The sequence below is a fragment of the Natator depressus genome, chromosome 5 (genome assembly GCF_965152275.1).
Source record: "Natator depressus isolate rNatDep1 chromosome 5, rNatDep2.hap1, whole genome shotgun sequence".
Taxonomy (NCBI): Eukaryota; Metazoa; Chordata; order Testudines; family Cheloniidae; genus Natator; species Natator depressus.
The window spans coordinates 93,705,686-93,724,317 of record NC_134238.1 but is presented as its reverse complement, the minus strand read 5'-3'; the positions used below and the strand labels follow the sequence as shown (position 1 = coordinate 93,724,317).

The 18,632-nt window shown below is 45.7% G+C and overlaps 1 protein-coding gene across 5 annotated transcripts in view; it reads left to right on the top strand.

The window, feature by feature from the left end:
* VPS13A (vacuolar protein sorting 13 homolog A) overlaps positions 1 to 18,632 on the top strand; it is a 277,386-nt gene that overhangs the window by 51,992 nt on the left and 206,762 nt on the right. For all 5 annotated transcript variants that reach the window (XM_074953217.1, XM_074953216.1, XM_074953215.1 and 2 more), the window contains exons 15-16: positions 11,100 to 11,235; positions 15,969 to 16,063. In XM_074953217.1, the coding sequence (XP_074809318.1) occupies positions 11,100 to 11,235; positions 15,969 to 16,063 (231 nt within the window). The remainder of the gene's footprint in view (positions 1 to 11,099; positions 11,236 to 15,968; positions 16,064 to 18,632) is intronic.

Sequence of the window (18,632 nt, the reverse complement as noted above, 5' to 3'; positions counted from 1 at the left end):
CCCCTCAGCCATCTCAATAGCTGTGGGGAGCACATCAGACACATCGGCACTGGGAACATCATTCCCCGTACCTGACTTTGAGATGGGCACTGGGTGCCTAGAACATTACTTTGTGTCCGGTACCGTGACCAGTCCCAGGTCCTTTTTGGGTAGCTTTTCCCACCACAGATTACAGAGTTGCCACTACCTCAGATGCCGGTTGCATCCTTATCTTCATCACCAGATGAAGCTATTGATTCAGTGGGAGATTTCCTCCAGAAGACCACAGGGCCCACCAAGACCTTCTGAAAAGAGTGGCCTTGGTGCTTGGCATCCATGCAGAAGAGCTACATGAGAGTTCTCGCAAGTTGGTAGACATCGTAGTATCTGCTACCCTGGCTAAATGCTCTGTCAGTTGGTGAGGTAGTCGTGGAGCTGGTCAAGACTCTTTGGCAAACACCCTCTTCACTGGCTCCCAAAAGCAAAACAAATTGAGAAGAGATACTTCATCCCCTCTAAGGGTATGAACAGTTTTACATTTACTACTCTCCGGGTTCTCTTGTGGTGGCAGCTGCCAATGAGTGGGAAAGACCGGGACAACAAGCCTCCATGCCTAGTAGCAAGGACTCTAAAAGATCAGACTTGTTTGGTCAAAGATTCCTCAGGGGACCTGCGGATCAGGATCACAAACCAGCAGGAACTCCTCAGGCAATATGACTGTTATTCTGGGAGAACATTGCAGAACTGAAGGACAAATTACCAGAGGATTGCAAGCAAGAGTTCTCAGTAATGGTGGAGGAGGGTAAACTGGTCACTGGAATAGCCCTTCAGGGTAGTTTTTGGATAGTGCAGATTTGGTGGCCCAAATAAGAAAGTGTTATGAGAAGGTGCTCATGATTACAGTCATCTGGACTACCTGTAAGAGTCCAACAGATCTGTGGGACCTTCCGTTTGAAGGCCCTACTGTATTCTTCAAGAAAACTGTTGACAGGCTTTGCAACCTTAAAGATTCCAGGGAAACACTCAAATCTCCTGGCAATGAAGAGAAAGCATTTTAATCAGCAACAACCTTTTTAACACCATAACTTTGCTACCAGTTTCCAAGATCCACCTAGGGAAACTGGAAGGAATTATAGAAGGTGCTCTCCACCGCCCTCCTCTTCAGCGTCTGTGAGCTCATCCAGTTCAGCTGCTTCTTCCAAGCAGGCATTTAGTTGCTTCTCCAGAATTCACAAAGTGCTGTCATGTTGTGGTAACAGTTTGTTTTAGAAAATTAGGTGTCTGTGTTCCCATACCTGGATGATTGGTTGAACATACGTTAATCAGAGTCTCAGGTCTTGTCCAGCATATCCACCACTCTGTCCACATTCAGAGCTTTGGGGCTCATAGTGAATTGAGAAAAATCAATACTGAGGCCTGTTGAGACAATAGAATTCATTAGACCAGTCTTCAAGTCCAAAAATGCCAGGGCTTTTCTGCCACAGACCAGATTCAAAACCATTTGAGACCTAGTACTTCAGATGAAACTTACCAATCACAACAGCATGCAAGTACCGCAGGTTGTTATTTCACATGGCAGTGTATACCTGTGTAGCACAACTCGCCAGACTGTGGCTCAGGAAGTTGCAAATATAGCTAGCATCAGTATATGCCCTGAATTGTCACTACTTGGACAAGGGGGTTCAAGTACCAGAGGTAGTCCTGTTGTCTCTGGATTGGTAGATAGACCCTCTAAAAGTTTGCATGGGAGTTCTATTCCTTCCCTTGCTACCAACGTTCACTTGAGTCACGGACATATCATTTCTAGGTAGAGGGCTCACATTTGCGTCCCTGAAGACTGAAGGTCTTTGGTTGTCTCAAGACCTAGAGGCTCACATAAATGTCAGGGAGTTAAGAGCAGTAAGTCTACCCTGCTCAAGCTTTCTTACCCACGTGGGGGGGGGGGGGGGAGCGGGAAATCTATTGATTATGACAGACAGCTCAGAGACCATGTTTTACATAAACAGGCAAGGAGGGAAATGGTCAAACCTACACTGCCAGAAGGCAGTTCATCTCTGGGACTTCTGTATAACCCACTCAATTCACCTTGAAGCTGCTTACTTTCTAGGGAGACAAAACACGCTGGCAGGTCAGCTGAGCAAATCCTTCTGTGACAGGTTGGATCACAGAAACCCCCTTTGGGACTGCCACCTGATGTGCCTAGACTATCTCTGAGCCTGTTTTCCCTGCCAGCTTGGGACTTCAGCCCCTTGCCTGGTTTGAGCCAGACACGCTTGCCTGCTGCAAACACAAATTCAGGTCTGAACCATGTCCCTCACAAGCTGCAGGCTTAACTGAAAACAGCTTAAGAAGTGCTCCTGTCTCCAGCCCTCAGATACCCAACTCCCAGTGGGGTCCAAACCCCAAATAAATCCGTTTTACCCTGTATAAAGCTTATACAGGGTAAACTCATAAATTGTTCGCCCTCTATAACACTAATAGAGAGAGATGCACAGCTGTTTGACCCCCTCCCCCCCCCCCCCCCGGCCGGGTATTTATAGACACTCTGGGTGGGTTAATAAGTAAAAAGTGATTTTATTAAATGCAAAACGTCATTTAAGTGGTTCCAAGTAATAATGGACAGAACAAAGTGAATTACCAAGCAAAATAAAATAAAACACGCAATCTAAGCCTAATACAGTAAGAAAACTGAATACAGGTAAATCTCACCCTCAGATATGTTTGAATAGGCTTTTTTCACAGACGGGACACCTTCCTACTCTGGGCACAATCCTTTCTCCGATACAGTCCTTGTTCCAGCTCAGGTGGAAGCTAGGGGATTTCCCATGACTGCAGCCCCCTTTGTTCTGTTCCACCCCCTTATATATCTTTTGCACAGGCGGGAATCCTTTGTCCCTCTCTGGGTTTCCCCCCCCCCTCCCCCCATGGAAAAGAACCAGGTTAAAAATGGATTCCAGTTCAGGTGACATGGTCACATGTCCTGTGAGACCCCAAGCCTTCATTCTTCCTGGCCTGACTCACAGGAAGGCTTGCAAGTAAACAGAACCATCTACAGTCAGTTGTCCTGGTTAATGGGAGTCATCAATATTCCAAACCGCCATTAATGGCCCACACTTAGCGTAATGACAATAAAAAGAAAAAAGAAAAGGAGTACTTGTGGCACCTTTAGAGACTAACCAGTTTATTTGAGCATGAGCTTTCGTGAGCTACAGCTCACTTCATCGGATGCATAGCATATCGTGGAAACTGCAGAAGACATTATATACACACAGAGACCATGAAACAAAACTTCTTCCCACCCCACTCTCCTGCCGGTAACAGCTTATCTAAAGTGATCATCAAGGAGGGCCATTTCCAGCACAAATCCAGGTTTTCTCACCCTTCCCCCCCCCCCCCCAAAGAGACACATACAAACTCACTCTCCTGCTGGTAATAGCCCATCCCTCTTTGAAACCTCTCTTTATAATGCGCATGATAATCAAGGTGGGTCATTTCCAGCACTAATCCAGGTTTTCTCACCCCCCCCCACACACCCCCCTCCAAAAACCACACACACAAACTCACTCTCCTGCTGGCAATAGCTCATCTTACAATGTGCACAGCAATAATGCAAGTTTAACCAGAACGTCTTGGGGGGGGGGGGGTTTGTAGGAAAAAAACAAGGGGAGATAGGCTACCTTGCATAATGACTTAGCCACTCCCAGTCTCTATTCAAGCCCAAATTAATAGTATCCAATTTGCAAATGAATTCCAATTCAGCAGTTTCTCGCTGGAGTCTGGATTTGAAGTTTTTTTGCTTTAAGATAGCGACCCTCATGTCTGTGATTGCGTGACCAGAGAGATTGAAGTGTTCTCCGACTGGTTTATGAATGTTATAATTCTTAACATCTGATTTGTGTCCATTTATTCTTTTACGTAGAGACTGTCCAGTTTGACCAATGTACATGGCAGAGGGGCATTGCTGGCACATGATGGCATATATCACATTGGTGGATGTGCAGGTGAACGAGCCTCTGATAGTGTGGCTGATGTTGTTGGGCCCTGTGATGGTGTCCCCTGAATAGATATGTGGGCACAGTTGGCAACGGGCTTTGTTGCAAGGATAGGTTCCTGGGTTAGTGGTTCTGTTGTGTGGTATGTGGTTGTTGGTGAGTATTCGCTTCAGGTTGGGGGGCTGTCTGTAGGCAAGGACTGGCCTTTCTCCCAAGATTTGTGAGAGTGTTGGGTCATCCTTCAGGATAGGTTGTAGATCCTTAATAATGCGTTGGAGGGGTTTTAGTTGGGGGCTGAAGGTGACGGCTAGTGGCGTTCTGTTATTTTCTTTGTTAGGCCTGTCCTGTAGTAGGTGACTTCTGGGAACTCTTCTGGCTCTATAAGTCTGTTTCTTCACTTCCGCAGGTGGGTATTGTAGTTGTAAGAATGCTTGATAGAGATCTTGTAGGTGTTTGTCTCTGTCTGAGGGGTTGGAGCAAATGCGGTTGTATCGCAGAGCTTGGCTGTAGACGATGGATCGTGTGGTGTGGTCAGGGTGAAAGCTGGAGGCATGTAGGTAGGAATAGCGGTCAGTAGGTTTCCGGTATAGGGTGGTGTTGATGTGACCATCGTTTATTAGCACTGTAGTGTCCAGGAAGTGGATCTCTTGTGTGGACTGGACCAGGCTGAGGTTGATGGTGGGATGGAAATTGTTGAAATCATGGTGGAATTCCTCAAGGGCTTCTTTTCCATGGGTCCAGATGATGAAGATGTCATCAATATAGCGCAAGTAAAGTAGGGGCGTTAGGGGACGAGAGCTGAGGAAGCGTTGTTCTAAATCAGCCATAAAAATGTTGGCCTACTGTGGGGCCATGCGGGTACCCATAGCAGTGCCGCTGATCTGAAGGTATACATTGTCCCCAAATGTAAAATAGTTATGGGTAAGGACAAAGTCACAAAGTTCAGCCACCAGGTTAGCCGTGACATTATCGGGGATAGTGTTCTTGATGGCTTGTAGTCCATCTTTGTGTGGAATGTTGGTGTAGAGGGCTTCTACATCCATAGTGGCCAGGATGGTGTTATCAGGAAGATCACCAATGGATTGTAGTTTCCTCAGGAAGTCAGTGGTGTCTCGAAGGTAGCTGGGAGTGCTGGTAGCATAGGGCCTGAGGAGGGAGTCTACATACCCAGACAATCCTGCTGTCAGGGTGCCAATGCCTGAGATGATGGGGCGCTCAGGATTTCCAGGTTTATGGATCTTGGGTAGTAGATAGAATATCCTAGGTCGGGGTTCCAGGGGTGTGTCTGTGCGGATTTGATCTTGTGCTTTTTCAGGAAGTTTCTTGAGCAAATGCTGTAGATGCTTTTGGTAACTCTCAGTGGGATCAGAGGGTAATGGCTTGTAGAAAGTGGTGTTGGAGAGCTGCCGAGCAGCCTCTTGTTCCTATTCCGACCTATTCATGATGACAACAGCACCTCCTTTGTCAGCCTTTTTGATTATGATGTCAGAGTTGTTTCTGAGGCTGTGGATGGCATTGTGTTCTGCACGGCTGAGGTTATGGGGCAAGTGATGCTGCTTTTCCACAATTTCAGCCCGTGCACGTCGGCGGAAGCACTCTATGTAGAAGTCCAGTCTGCTGTTTCGACCTTCAGGAGGAGTCCACCTAGAATCCTTCTTTTTGTAATGTTGGTAGGCATTATGCAAGACTAACATGGCTGTTACTCTGAAACCTGTCATTATGCAAGGCACTGCATTTAGCCGCATGGAGTGGAAATCTATCAACTGCATGAAAAAACTTGTACAGATACAGACAGACATCATCTTCCTTTCCAAATGCAAACAGATGGACATCGTACCAAAAGGACTGAAGGTAAAAAATCCATTACAATCTACATACCACACAGACTATGCTGACAGCTTGTGCCACACGCTCTCAAAGCAACTGCGGAATCACCTGATCAACATCCTCTACAGCAAACAGGGAAAGATTAAGAATGAGCTCTCAAAAATGGATACTCTCATAAAAAACCAACCTTCCACACAAACTTCCTCGTGGCTGGATTTTACTAAAACTAGACAAGCCATTTATAACGCACACTTTACTTCTCTACAAAAGAAAAAGGACACTAAACTTTCTAAACTACTACAGGCTACAAGGGGCCACAGCAATGGTTCCCTCAACCCACCCAGCAATATTGTTAACCTATCCAACTATACTCTCAGCCCAGCAGAAGCAGCTGTCCTATCTCGGGGTCTCTCCTTCTGCCCCTCCACCCCCTCGAACATGATACAGTTCTGTGGTGACCTAGAATCCTATTTTCGACGTCTCCGACTCAAGGAATATTTCCAAAATACCTCTGAACAACATAATGATCCACAGAGGCCTGCCTACCAACATTACAAAAAGAAGGATTCTAGGTGGACTCCTCCTGAAGGTCGAAACAGCAGACTGGACTTCTACATAGAGTGCTTCCGCCGACGTGCACGGGCTGAAATTGTGGAAAAGCAGCATCACTTGCCCCATAACCTCAGCCGTGCAGAACACAATGCCATCCACAGCCTCAGAAACAACTCTGACATCATAATCAAAAAGGCTGACAAAGGAGGTGCTGTTGTCATCATGAATAGGTCGGAATAGGAACAAGAGGCTGCTCGGCAGCTCTCCAACACCACTTTCTACAAGCCATTACCCTCTGATCCCACTGAGAGTTACCAAAAGCATCTACAGCATTTGCTCAAGAAACTTCCTGAAAAAGCACAAGATCAAATCCGCACAGACACACCCCTGGAACCCCGACCTAGGATATTCTATCTACTACCCAAGATCCATAAACCTGGAAATCCTGAGCGCCCCATCATCTCAGGCATTGGCACCCTGACAGCAGGATTGTCTGGGTATGTAGACTCCCTCCTCAGGCCCTATGCTACCAGCACTCCCAGCTACCTTCGAGACACCACTGACTTCCTGAGGAAACTACAATCCATTGGTGATCTTCCTGATAACACCATCCTGGCCACTATGGATGTAGAAGCCCTCTACACCAACATTCCACACAAAGATGGACTACAAGCCATCAAGAACACTATCCCCGATAATGTCACGGCTAACCTGGTGGCTGAACTTTGTGACTTTGTCCTTACCCATAACTATTTTACATTTGGGGACAATGTATACCTTCAGATCAGCGGCACTGCTATGGGTACCCGCATGGCCCCACAGTAGGCCAACATTTTTATGGCTGATTTAGAACAACGCTTCCTCAGCTCTCGTCCCCTAACGCCCCTACTTTACTTGCGCTATATTGATGACATCTTCATCATCTGGACCCATGGAAAAGAAGCCCTTGAGGAATTCCACCATGATTTCAACAATTTCCATCCCACCATCAACCTCAGCCTGGTCCAGTCCACACAAGAGATCCACTTCCTGGACACTACAGTGCTAATAAACGATGGTCACATCAACACCACCCTATACCGGAAACCTACTGACCGCTATTCCTACCTACATGCCTCCAGCTTTCACCCTGACCACACCACACGATCCATCGTCTACAGCCAAGCTCTGCGATACAACCGCATTTGCTCCAACCCCTCAGACAGAGACAAACACCTACAAGATCTCTATCAAGCATTCTTACAACTACAATACCCACCTGCGGAAGTGAAGAAACAGATTGATAGAGCCAGAAGAGTTCCCAGAAGTCACCTACTACAGGACAGGCCTAACAAAGAAAATAACAGAACGCCACTAGCCGTCACCTTCAGCCCCCAACTAAAACCCCTCCAACGCATTATTAAGGATCTACAACCTATCCTGAAGGATGACCCAACACTCTCACAAATCTTGGGAGAAAGGCCAGTCCTTGCCTACAGACAGCCCCCCAACCTGAAGCGAATACTCACCAACAACCACATACCACACAACAGAACCACTAACCCAGGAACCTATCCTTGCAACAAAGCCCGTTGCCAACTGTGCCCACATATCTATTCAGGGGACACCATCACAGGGCCTAACAACATCAGCCACACTATCAGAGGCTCGTTCACCTGCACATCCACCAATGTGATATATGCCATCATGTGCCAGCAATGCCCCTCTGCCATGTACATTGGTCAAACTGGACAGTCTCTACGTAAAAGAATAAATGGACACAAATCAGATGTTAAGAATTATAACATTCATAAACCAGTCGGAGAACACTTCAATCTCTCTGGTCACGCAATCACAGACATGAGGGTCGCTATCTTAAAGCAAAAAAACTTCAAATCCAGACTCCAGCGAGAAACTGCTGAATTGGAATTCATTTGCAAATTGGATACTATTAATTTGGGCTTGAATAGAGACTGGGAGTGGCTAAGTCATTATGCAAGGTAGCCTATCTCCCCTTGTTTTTTTCCTACAAACCCCCCCCCCCCAAGACGTTCTGGTTAAACTTGCATTATTGCTGTGCACATTGTAAGATGAGCTATTGCCAGCAGGAGAGTGAGTTTGTGTGTGTGGTTTTTGGAGGGGAGGGGGTGTGTGTGTGTGGGGGGGTGGTGGTGAGAAAACCTGGATTAGTGCTGGAAATGACCCACCTTGATTATCATGCGCATTATAAAGAGAGGTTTCAAAGAGGGATGGGCTATTACCAGCAGGAGAGTGAGTTTGTATGTGTGTCTGTGGGGGGGAGGGGGGGGAGGAAGGGTGAGAAAACCTGGATTTGTGCTGGAAATGGCCCTCCTTGGTGATCACTTTAGATAAGCTGTTACCGGCAGGAGAGTGGGGTGGGAGGAAGTTTTGTTTCATGGTCTCTGTGTGTATATGATGTCTTCTGCCGTTTCCACGATATGCTATGCATCCGATGAAGTGAGCTGTAGCTCACGAAAGCTCATGCTCAAATAAACTGGTTAGTCTCTAAGGTGCCACAAGTACTCCTTTTCTTTTTTCTTTTTACGAATACAGACTAACACGGCTGTTACTCTGAAACCCGTAATTACAATAGGACCTCAGAGTTTTATTTCATATTTCTTGTTTCAGATACAAGAATTATACATACATACAAATAGGATGACCACACTCAGTAGCTTATAAGTTTTGTAATGAGATCTTACAAGAGACCTTTTGCATGAAGCGTATTCCAGTTACATTATATTCACACTCATTAGCATATTTTCATAAAATCATAGAGTGCAACGTCACACTTTCTGTCTTTCCTACGCAGTGTGATAGTTTGCTCTTGTGCCCTTAATGTCTCTGAAAAGCTGCCAACTCTCTTGAACTGTTTTTCGGCTTTGACACAACCAACTCTCTGAGTTTGCTAAAGTCTGCCTTCAGTCCACACCTTTACTTCTCATTACGCTGTTGTCCATTTTCAAGTGATTTAAGCGACTAAGCATATTTGACATTTTTTCCCAGACAGATCTGAAATAGTCAGTTTAATTCACTGATTTGGTTAATCCCTCTGTTGTACAAATCATTCAGTTGTAAATGTAAAACATGTTTTGATAAGAGAAGTTTATGTATCCAAAATAGCTAAGGTTTTGTTTAATAAAAATAAAATTTGTTTAAAATTGTGTATGTTTAAATTGCAGTTACCATCCTAAAACAACTTAACAAAAATCATGAGCAAAGTTAGTTATCTAATAAATAAGCAATTTATAATTCACCATTTTCTAACATGCTAAAAATGTACAGTTAAGAATCTGACAATGTTAAGCTACATAATTGCTTATTATAAACGTTTATAGTTGAAACTAAGGTTTAGTAATGGATATTTTTAGTAAAAGTCATGGACAGGTCAAGGACCATAAATATAAATTCGCAGCCAGTTACCTGTCCATGACTTTTACTATAAATACTCCTGGCTAAATCTTAGCTGCTCTTAGGGTGCCGCTGTTCTGAGGAGCCCTCGGGGTCAACAGCGGCCCATGCTCCGGCGGTGGGGGCTAACTGCCTCCAGGACTGCTGCTCCGGCCACCTCCAGAATGGACCCCGGGACTGCTGCTGCTCGGGCAGTCCCTGGGGCCAGCCATACCGGCTGCTGCTCTGGGCCACTCCAGCAGCGGCTGGTGTGGCTGGCCCTAGGGTCGCCTGAGTGGCTGGCTCCGGGGCCGCTCCAGCACCGGCTGATGCAGCTGGTCTCAGAGTCAGCCGCACGGGCCACTGCAGCTGCGGAAATCATGGAATCCGTGACTTCTACAATCTTCGTGACGGGCTTGCAGTTTTAGTTATAATGAACCATCATAGGTAGCAAAAAGATGTACCAAATCTAGAATAAACGGTCTCTGTTTAGTTGTAAATCAGTGTGTTTTAGCAGTTGCATCAATCAATGAGAGTGCACCTTTCTTTAGGAAAAAAACTGAATTACAAATGGAAAAGTGGATTAATTTTAATTATTTAATTCAGGGTTTTCCATTTGGTGATTTAATTCATCTTGATTTAAATCAGCCCACTATTTGGGGGGAAAAAACTGCAAAACTAGGTACAAACTATATTTAAAAATGTTATTTAGGTAGCGAAGTCAAGCACTTGTAAATTAGGAGATACTAACTTTCCAGTTGCCTTAATTTTGGCTCAGTGTATATGAAATATGATGACAATAGTCTTTAAAAACACTATCGGGTGCTTTTTTTTTTTTTTCCCAGCGTAACTTACTTTATTCAGTGCATACTTTGGATGGCCTGCGAACCAGAATTGAGGTTGTACGAGCAAGCCTAAATGTGGCCTATCCTGGCTTTGTAGTGCTTGACTTTATATCCTAAATAACTTAATTTTAATGTAACATTTTATATGTTGTATATTAAATGTATTACATTGTCATGGAATATTTTGTGCAGCTGTGTTTGAGAGAGGAATGTCTGGTTTATGTGGAAATCTTATAATAGAGGCTTTTGGTGACTTGAGAGAGATTAATTTCCTTCTACTCTATCACTCATGTCAGTGGGTTGCCTTTATGAAAACTGAGAAATTATTTGATATCAGGCCTACAGTGTGCTTTGAAAAACTGTAGCAAGTATATAAGACAAAAAATAAATGTCACTTTTGTCATAAAGTCATTCCTGTTGCTCTGCGGCATTGGAGCATGACTTATATTTATATCTTTTACTTACTGTCTAACTCACGTATAGAATTTAACTGTGAACTTTTTTTTAATCACAGGTAACTAAAGCTGGATTAAAGATTTACAGACCAGGGGTAAAACAAGATGACGAAAATTCTGGTGGTTGGTTCAGTTGGATATGGGGTTGGGCAGGAGAAAGAAACGATGAGAAGAAACAAGAAATAAAGGGTGCAAGTATGTCAGTTTTATTTTAGTAGTGGAATTAATTTTCTCTGCCCATAAATGGGACTTGATGGAAAAGCTGGTCTGTACCAAAGAGTCTTGAGTTTTTTGTAATGTTGTTCCCATTAGAAGATGCCTGAAAATCTTTGACTTTTCTTCTACCGTTATTCTCAAGAATGTTGTTGCACATTGAGAAGCCTCTAGGTTTCTAATTGTACTGTTTATATATCTTTCATTTTTTTCCTTGGGATTTTTCTCCCCCCTTTGCCGTTCTTGGAATTTCCGTAAGCCTGCTGTACTAAGAATGGGGAAGTGGAGAGATGACTCAGATAGAAAACATCAGTTACTGCAAAGTAACTGATTTTATTTTTGTTAACCAGATTATGAAGGAAATTAGGGTGATTTTACATATTTTCTTACAATGCAGCTCACTTAAATGATTATCTGGTAGATGACCTGCAAAGACTTTGGGAAGGGGGAAGCTAAGCCAAAAAACCTTTTTCTTCTTCTAATGATGTCCCCTTGAGTGCTCCCCTGTAGGTACGGCTGCGCCTTTGCATTTGGAGTCAGAGATCTTCAATAGCCATGCCCGTCGGACTGTGCATGCACAACTCCCCTCCCCCGCGCTGCGTGTGGATAGTATAAATAGCGCTGTGCGGTCTAACCGCCCTTAGTTTCTTCTCTGTCACCTGCAGTCTGGAATGGAACAGTTAGTGGAGCCCACTTCGTTATTTAGATAGTCTCTTACCTGGTTTTCCCTCTCATAGTTAGTTAACTCCTTCATTTGCTTTTCTTTTCCTTCATCCATAGGGAAAACAATTTTTTTTTTTTAAAATTCCCATCAGGGAAGCCACTTCCTCACCCTTATGCCTTGCTCCTCGGGGTTTAAGCGGTGTGTGTCATGCGGGGCTGCCTTCTCTATAATGGACTGCCACACACAGCGTATCCATTGCCTGGGAGAAGGACACGTTTCCCAGAAGTGTTCCCACTGTCTGGTCTTAAAGCCAAGAGCAAGGAAAGACTTGGACCTTAAACTCAAACTGTTTCTCATGAAAAAGTCCCTGCGACAAGCGTCGGACCCCGATTCTTACTCCTCACCAGAGAGACCCTCAGGCTCAGCAAGGTCATCTGCCCAACTTCACTCGCCTTGCCTGAGTAAGGGAAGATCCTCCCACCAGGCTGATGCTAAGAAGAGAGCAGTCCCTCCCTCAGCTCCTGAGGTGCAAACTGCAGGAATGGCATCCCCGGCTGGATGTATGGTGCTAACAGCTTCTGACAAGGTGCAGTAAGCTGCTCCTAGACCAGGGGTCTCAAACTCAAATGACCACAAGAGCCACATGAGGACTAGTACATTGACCCGAGGGCCGCACCAGTGACCACCCGCTGCCCTGCCCCCACTCCACGCCTTCCATGAGGCTCCGCCTCTTCCCACCCCTTCCCTGAAATCCCCAGGGAGGGGTGCTGAGTACGGCAGGGGACTCAGGGCAGGGGGTCGGGGTGTGGGTTAGGGCAGGGGGTCGGGGTGCAGCAGGGGTGTGTGGTGCAGCAGGGGGTTCGGCTGCAGGAGGGGTTCCGGGGGCGGGTCTGGCCTGGCGTGCACGGGGGCAGGGCAGGCTCCCTGCCTGCCTGCCCTGCCCCCGTGCCGCTCCGGGAAGCGGCCGGGATCTGGAGGAGGGGAGTGGGTGGGCACAGGGGTCTGTGTGTTGCCCTGGCCACTTCTCCAGGTACCTCCCCCGAAGCTCCCATTAGCCGGGAACGGGGAACCGCGGCTAACACAGGGAACCCCTGTGTCCCCTCTCCCCCAGGTCCTGGCCGCTTCCCGGAGCGGCGCAGGGGCAGGGCAGGCAGGCAGGGAGCCTGCCCTCCCCCTGTGCGTGCCAGGGTAAATGCTGGGGGGCGGGGGGGGTGCTGCAGGGAGCTGGCGGGCTTCAGAAAATAACCTGTGGCCCGCAGGCTGCATGTTTGAGACCCCTGTCCTAGACTGACTACCTCAGCCCCTGAGAGTAAGTCTAAGGACGGTCCCTGGGCGAAACAGCAGCTATTGGCACCACCTCCTGTTGTGAACAACCAAAGCAAGCCATTTACCTCCTCTGTGGCTCCAGGTCCATTTCTGGTGCTGAGGACACTGTCGGCACCACCATCGGCACCAGCACTGGCAAAACAGCCGGATCCCGTGAAGTCCTCCGCCCCGATGCTGCACACGGCACCGAAGCTCTCAGCTCCAAGAAAGACTCTGGCAGGGTTGCAAACCCTACTAAAGCTATGGCTCCGAAAAGCTCTCTGGTGCCATCTGCTGACTGTCTTACATGTCACACCTTGCCACAATGCTTAATGTGGGCACTGAGGAGAGATCACCCACAGGAATTCACGCAGCTGTCAGACTTCACTATATCTGACACTCCGGATTCTCCATTCCTCAGACAGGTGTTTCAAGACTCATCCACTTCTCAATCAACACACTCTTTGTGCTCTCCCGCAGGGACAGCATCTCCTTTCCTTAGTGATGTCGAGGAGGACATGGGTGTTTGTCAAGACTCTCTTGGCCCATCAGCATCAGGGCAATTGACATCAACTTACCGCAGTTTAGGGCACCCAGCCTTTTCAGGAGCCCCTAAGGATGCAACCATATATTCTCTTACCCCTAATTGGCCATATTGGGACCCCTGGGTCATGTATAGGGCACAATTCAGTAATCCCCCACTCCTGCAAACACAATGATCTCCATCCATCCCCTACTCAATAATCTCTCGACCTCCAGAACCACAGCCTCCACAAATACCTCCTCATCTTGCTCTCCTTCCAGTTCCTCCTCCAGTGGTGGTATCTTCTGTCCTCCCATTCTTCTTTGAGTGTTTGCTCATGTCCATTCCATTGTAGGTGTGTGTGCTCGCCACATGCACCGGTGCCGGAAGTTTTCCCATCAGTGGTATCCATAGGGTACCGGCTCTGGCGCCCTCTGCAGTGGCGCGCGTATGCTCCGGTGTAAGGGGCGCTGCAGGCTCCCCCCCCTTCACTCGATGCCTTCTTACTGCCAGTAACGGTGCTGGAATGTCTCCTTGCTTCACAAGCTTTTCTGTCTCTACTGTGTCTAATGGTGAATTTGTTGTATATCGTTTTTTAAAGTTGTATAGTTAATAGTTCCCTTAGTGTTAAGTTAGAAATAGTTAATCCTGTATGAGACTCAGCCTAGGTATGGAGCATGCCCTGGTCCCCGGGCTTCAAACCTTGTGACTGTTGCAAAAAACCCATGCCAGTCAATGATCCACATAGAAGCTGCCTGAAGTGTTTTAAGGGAAACCCACGTGAGCAACAAGTGTTGCATGTGCAAGAGCTTCAACTCGTGGACGAAAAGGAGCTGGACATTCGTCTCTGAGCGCTCCTTATGGAGTTGGCCCTCGCACGGGCCTCAGAGCTGATGAGATGAGACTGCTTCAAGCACTGTGGCCTCGGTGTGGAGCACACCGCTGGCACCAATCTCCAACCAGCGCCGATCCCCATTCCTGGTACCAGCTAAAAAGCAAGGAAAGGCCGGGAGTGGGCATTCTCCTACGTCGTCCTATAAAAGGAAAGAGAGAGCCAGAGGAGAGCAAACCCCCGCGCGGGGCAACTCTTCCCCTCCGGATGGTGACCAAGCTCCAACTTCCGCTGTTCTGTCGAGCCCACTTCAAGACCTGCCCCCTGCCCCGTCCATGCTGGAGGCCTTTCAGGCTGCTAAGGACATATTCTTCCTTCCGGTGCCATCCACACTGGCTGGTGAGATGCCCTGTTCAAGGGGTAAACCTGCCTTGGGATCCTTCCAGCGGTCTCCATCAGTGCAGCACCAGCCCTTGCCACAGGGGGTGCCCATCAGCGCTCGCCTGAACAGCGCCACCAGCCCCCGGACATGGGTCAGTTTACCTATCCAGTATTGGGCAGTGGCATTAGAAAATGATTTTCAGATCTCAATGTGGAACCTTAACTATGAAGCCATTATGCTGCCTCCGTGATTCTCTTCCATTTTATAGTCATCAGTACTTTCTTTGACTTGAGGGAGGTTGTCTTCACAATGTCAGACAATAGTCAGTCAGGTTCTGCACGATAGACAGGTGTTGCCACTATTCTTTTTTCCCCTTATGAGGATAGGTTGGAATTAGTTCTGAGTCCACAAACCTACTTTAAAATATATTTTAAAGCCTGATTCTACAAACTTACATTGATTAGCACTTCATTTCTCTGGGACTACTTGCAAGAGCAAGTTTTATGAAGGGTTGCAGAATCTGACTCCTAGAGAGAGTATTCTTGATAAATCCAGAATAATCTTTCACCCACAATAACAGAGGACCCTATCTGGATTGCCTCCTGGATCACTAAGGACTACAAATCCCAAGAAGGGGAATAGAGTTCTATGTGGTGTTTATAAAACATTTTGTTACACATTTTCATGACCATAAGTATTACACAAAAAACTAGGCTGTTATTTTGTAATCACTTTGCTTTTAGGCTCAATAACTAGGTTATGTGGGGGTGTCCAATTCACTTTTATTAACTGGAGCAACATGCATATAGCTCTGCATGTCAGGGATAGAATAGACCTTAGTGATGAGTTCAGAAGAAACCATAAAAGGTCTTTGTCAAAGGTTATGACTTCTGGCAATTTCTTGCATAAAAGTATTGTGTGGTTGGAGGTATATAATGTTGTACAAAGACAACTGCATTTATTTTTTAGGAAATGCATACTGCAAATATAATGTTTTATAATGTGGCAGGTCTTGAAGAATTGATGACACTGGAAGAAAAGGCTAAACTCTATGCAGCAATTGGGTATAGTGAAACAGCTGTTGATCCAACATTGCCCAAAACAGTAAGTAAGATTTGGCTACTTTATCTGATCAGCAAATTTACTAATATATACCATATAGAAATCTAATTAGCAGTTTAACACTGGAAAACAATACACACAATTTGGGATCATTTATACATTACTTTGATCTCTTAAATGTCTGTTTTCATTTCTCCTCCCTCTTTTCTTCTCTTGTTTGAACTATTTTGTGGTTTTTTTGTTAACTTTCTGCTGTGATTTGCTCAAAAAGTTTATTCTTTAACTGGATATTATCAAGTGACATATAAACATTTGGATCTTGAGGATGATGATATTTTGAGGAATTCAAATCTTATTCTCTGGAGCTCATCTTCAGAAAGTTTTAATATATTTTTAAAGTGTCAAGCTAGAATAAAATCACAGTATTTGCATATTTAAACAGTGAAATACTTTACCTATTCCTTTGAAAAAAGAGCTTGCATATTTGTGTTCATTAAAATTTAGAGATTATTCAAAATAGGTTATGTTAATAACAGCCAGTGTTCATGCTTTTAGTAGTTTGGTAAAGTTTTATTTTTTTTTTTTTTTTTTGGGAAGGCCTCTGTGTATTCCCACTTGTGAAATATGGTGCTCCTGGTGACAAACTGCGGAACTGCCTTGAAAAAGCAATGTCTGTTGGATGATAAGTGAGAGATCTTGTGTAAATGTTGATGTCATTCCTCTGCTTTACATAAGGGCATACCCCACATCCCCTAGCTCATATCTTTTCCCACCACTGCAGGGAGCACCCACAACTTGACGCTTTGTCCTTAGGTTTTTGCCTAGTCACTCTTATTTGCTAGTAGTGAGTTTGTATAGAACAGTATAGGATAATTTTGCATACATAACTTGCCTTCATCCCATCATAGCCACCATCTTGGACACCCTAAAGGAGTCCTGACCTAAAACTTGTGAATCCAACTCATGCCCTTCCTGACTTTTGAAAGAAGGTCATGAAGAGCTGGAGTCACTTCTGAACAAAATAGCCAGTGCCTCATTCAGAGAAGGAATCTTTTCTTCCTTCAAATATGCAATAGTCTGCCCAACACTGAAACAACCTTTCCTGGATACTTCAGTTCTAGCAACCATCGTTTGCTGTCAACCTACCCATTCCTGAGCAAGAATGCCAAAAAGCCAACTACAAGCTCATCTAATTGAAGCTTACATTCTTGACCTGGCACAATCTGGATTCAGGCCACTTCAGAATGGAAACTGCTTTAGTGACACTGAGGGATGATTTCTGCTGTCAGTGAATAGAGGATAGACATCCTTTCTCATCCTCCTGTATGTCTCTGCAGCCTTTGACACTGCAAAGATCCATGAGTGAGGCCCTTGAGAAAATCATATTTTTTTTAATTCATGGCTGTATCACGGGTAATGTACAGAATTTTGCAGAATGTGCATGGTCATCAAATGTCTTCCACCGTCTGCTGAACTACTGCAATTTTTCCAACAGCAGGGAGCCAGAAATAGGCATCCATGCATGCTGGTTTCATGCTTGCTGTGGCTCAGAGCATGCGTTTGTGGCAATATCATAATGTCAGAGCAGCAGTTTGAGAGGGGGACTAGGTGGCTGGTTTTATGCCAGGCCAGTAGCTGGTGCTGCTGCCTCTTGGAACACATGCACTGTGAGCCCTGGTGTGTGCACATGCCTGCTTCTACCTCCCTGCTGTTCATATTCCAAATGGTGGCAGCACTGGCTACTGTGCCTCAAATAAAAGCAGATATTTAGTCCCCCTCTAAACTGCTGTTCCAACATGAGGCACACTGAGCACGAGACCACTGCGTGAGAATGCCCAATTCTGCCATCCTGCTGTTGGTAAAATCATGGTGTTGGGCTAACTTTGTGATTTTTATGGAGTCCATGAAGTTGAAGACCTAGCCTCAGTTATTAATTGCTTCAGCACCTCTTGAATGTACTATAGCAATGCAATATACCTGGGCATGAAACATTCAGTCCAGCTAGTACAAAATGCTGCACTGCATCTCTTCAGAACACAGGCTACTGTGAGCCCATCATACCTGTTCTCTGCCCTGGCTTCCTGTAGAATTTTCAGTCAAGTTCAGTTTCTCTCCTTAGGCACAATGGACCTCTCAACAATAAGAGTAACGTTCAGCTGTGTGGGAGACAGAACTTTCTCTGGGGGGGTTGCTTGAGGTTGTGGAATTAACAGGAACTAAAGACCATCCAAATCTCACCACTTTCACCTCCAAGTGTAAGACCCATTTCTTTGACCTTGTCTTCTCTAAAATAAACACATAGCAATTGGTATATTTAATGCCTTCCCCCCCAAAAAGTAGATACTCCACTGCACACATTTCTCCTCCTGGGGAGAGGATGAAACAACAAATGGGACAGGTATGTAATCACATAGCTTAATGTGCTACTGGAAGGTGTTCATATGCTATGGTGATGAGCCCTGTATAAAAACCTGTATAAAATCGAACCTGGAGGCTTCCCTGACTTGATCTCAAGGATCCCAGTCATCTTCCTTTGCACCGGGTTCAGACATCATGGAAGTATCTCATGCAGTCCTCTTCATCTCTCCATGTGGCCCTGCATACAACATTC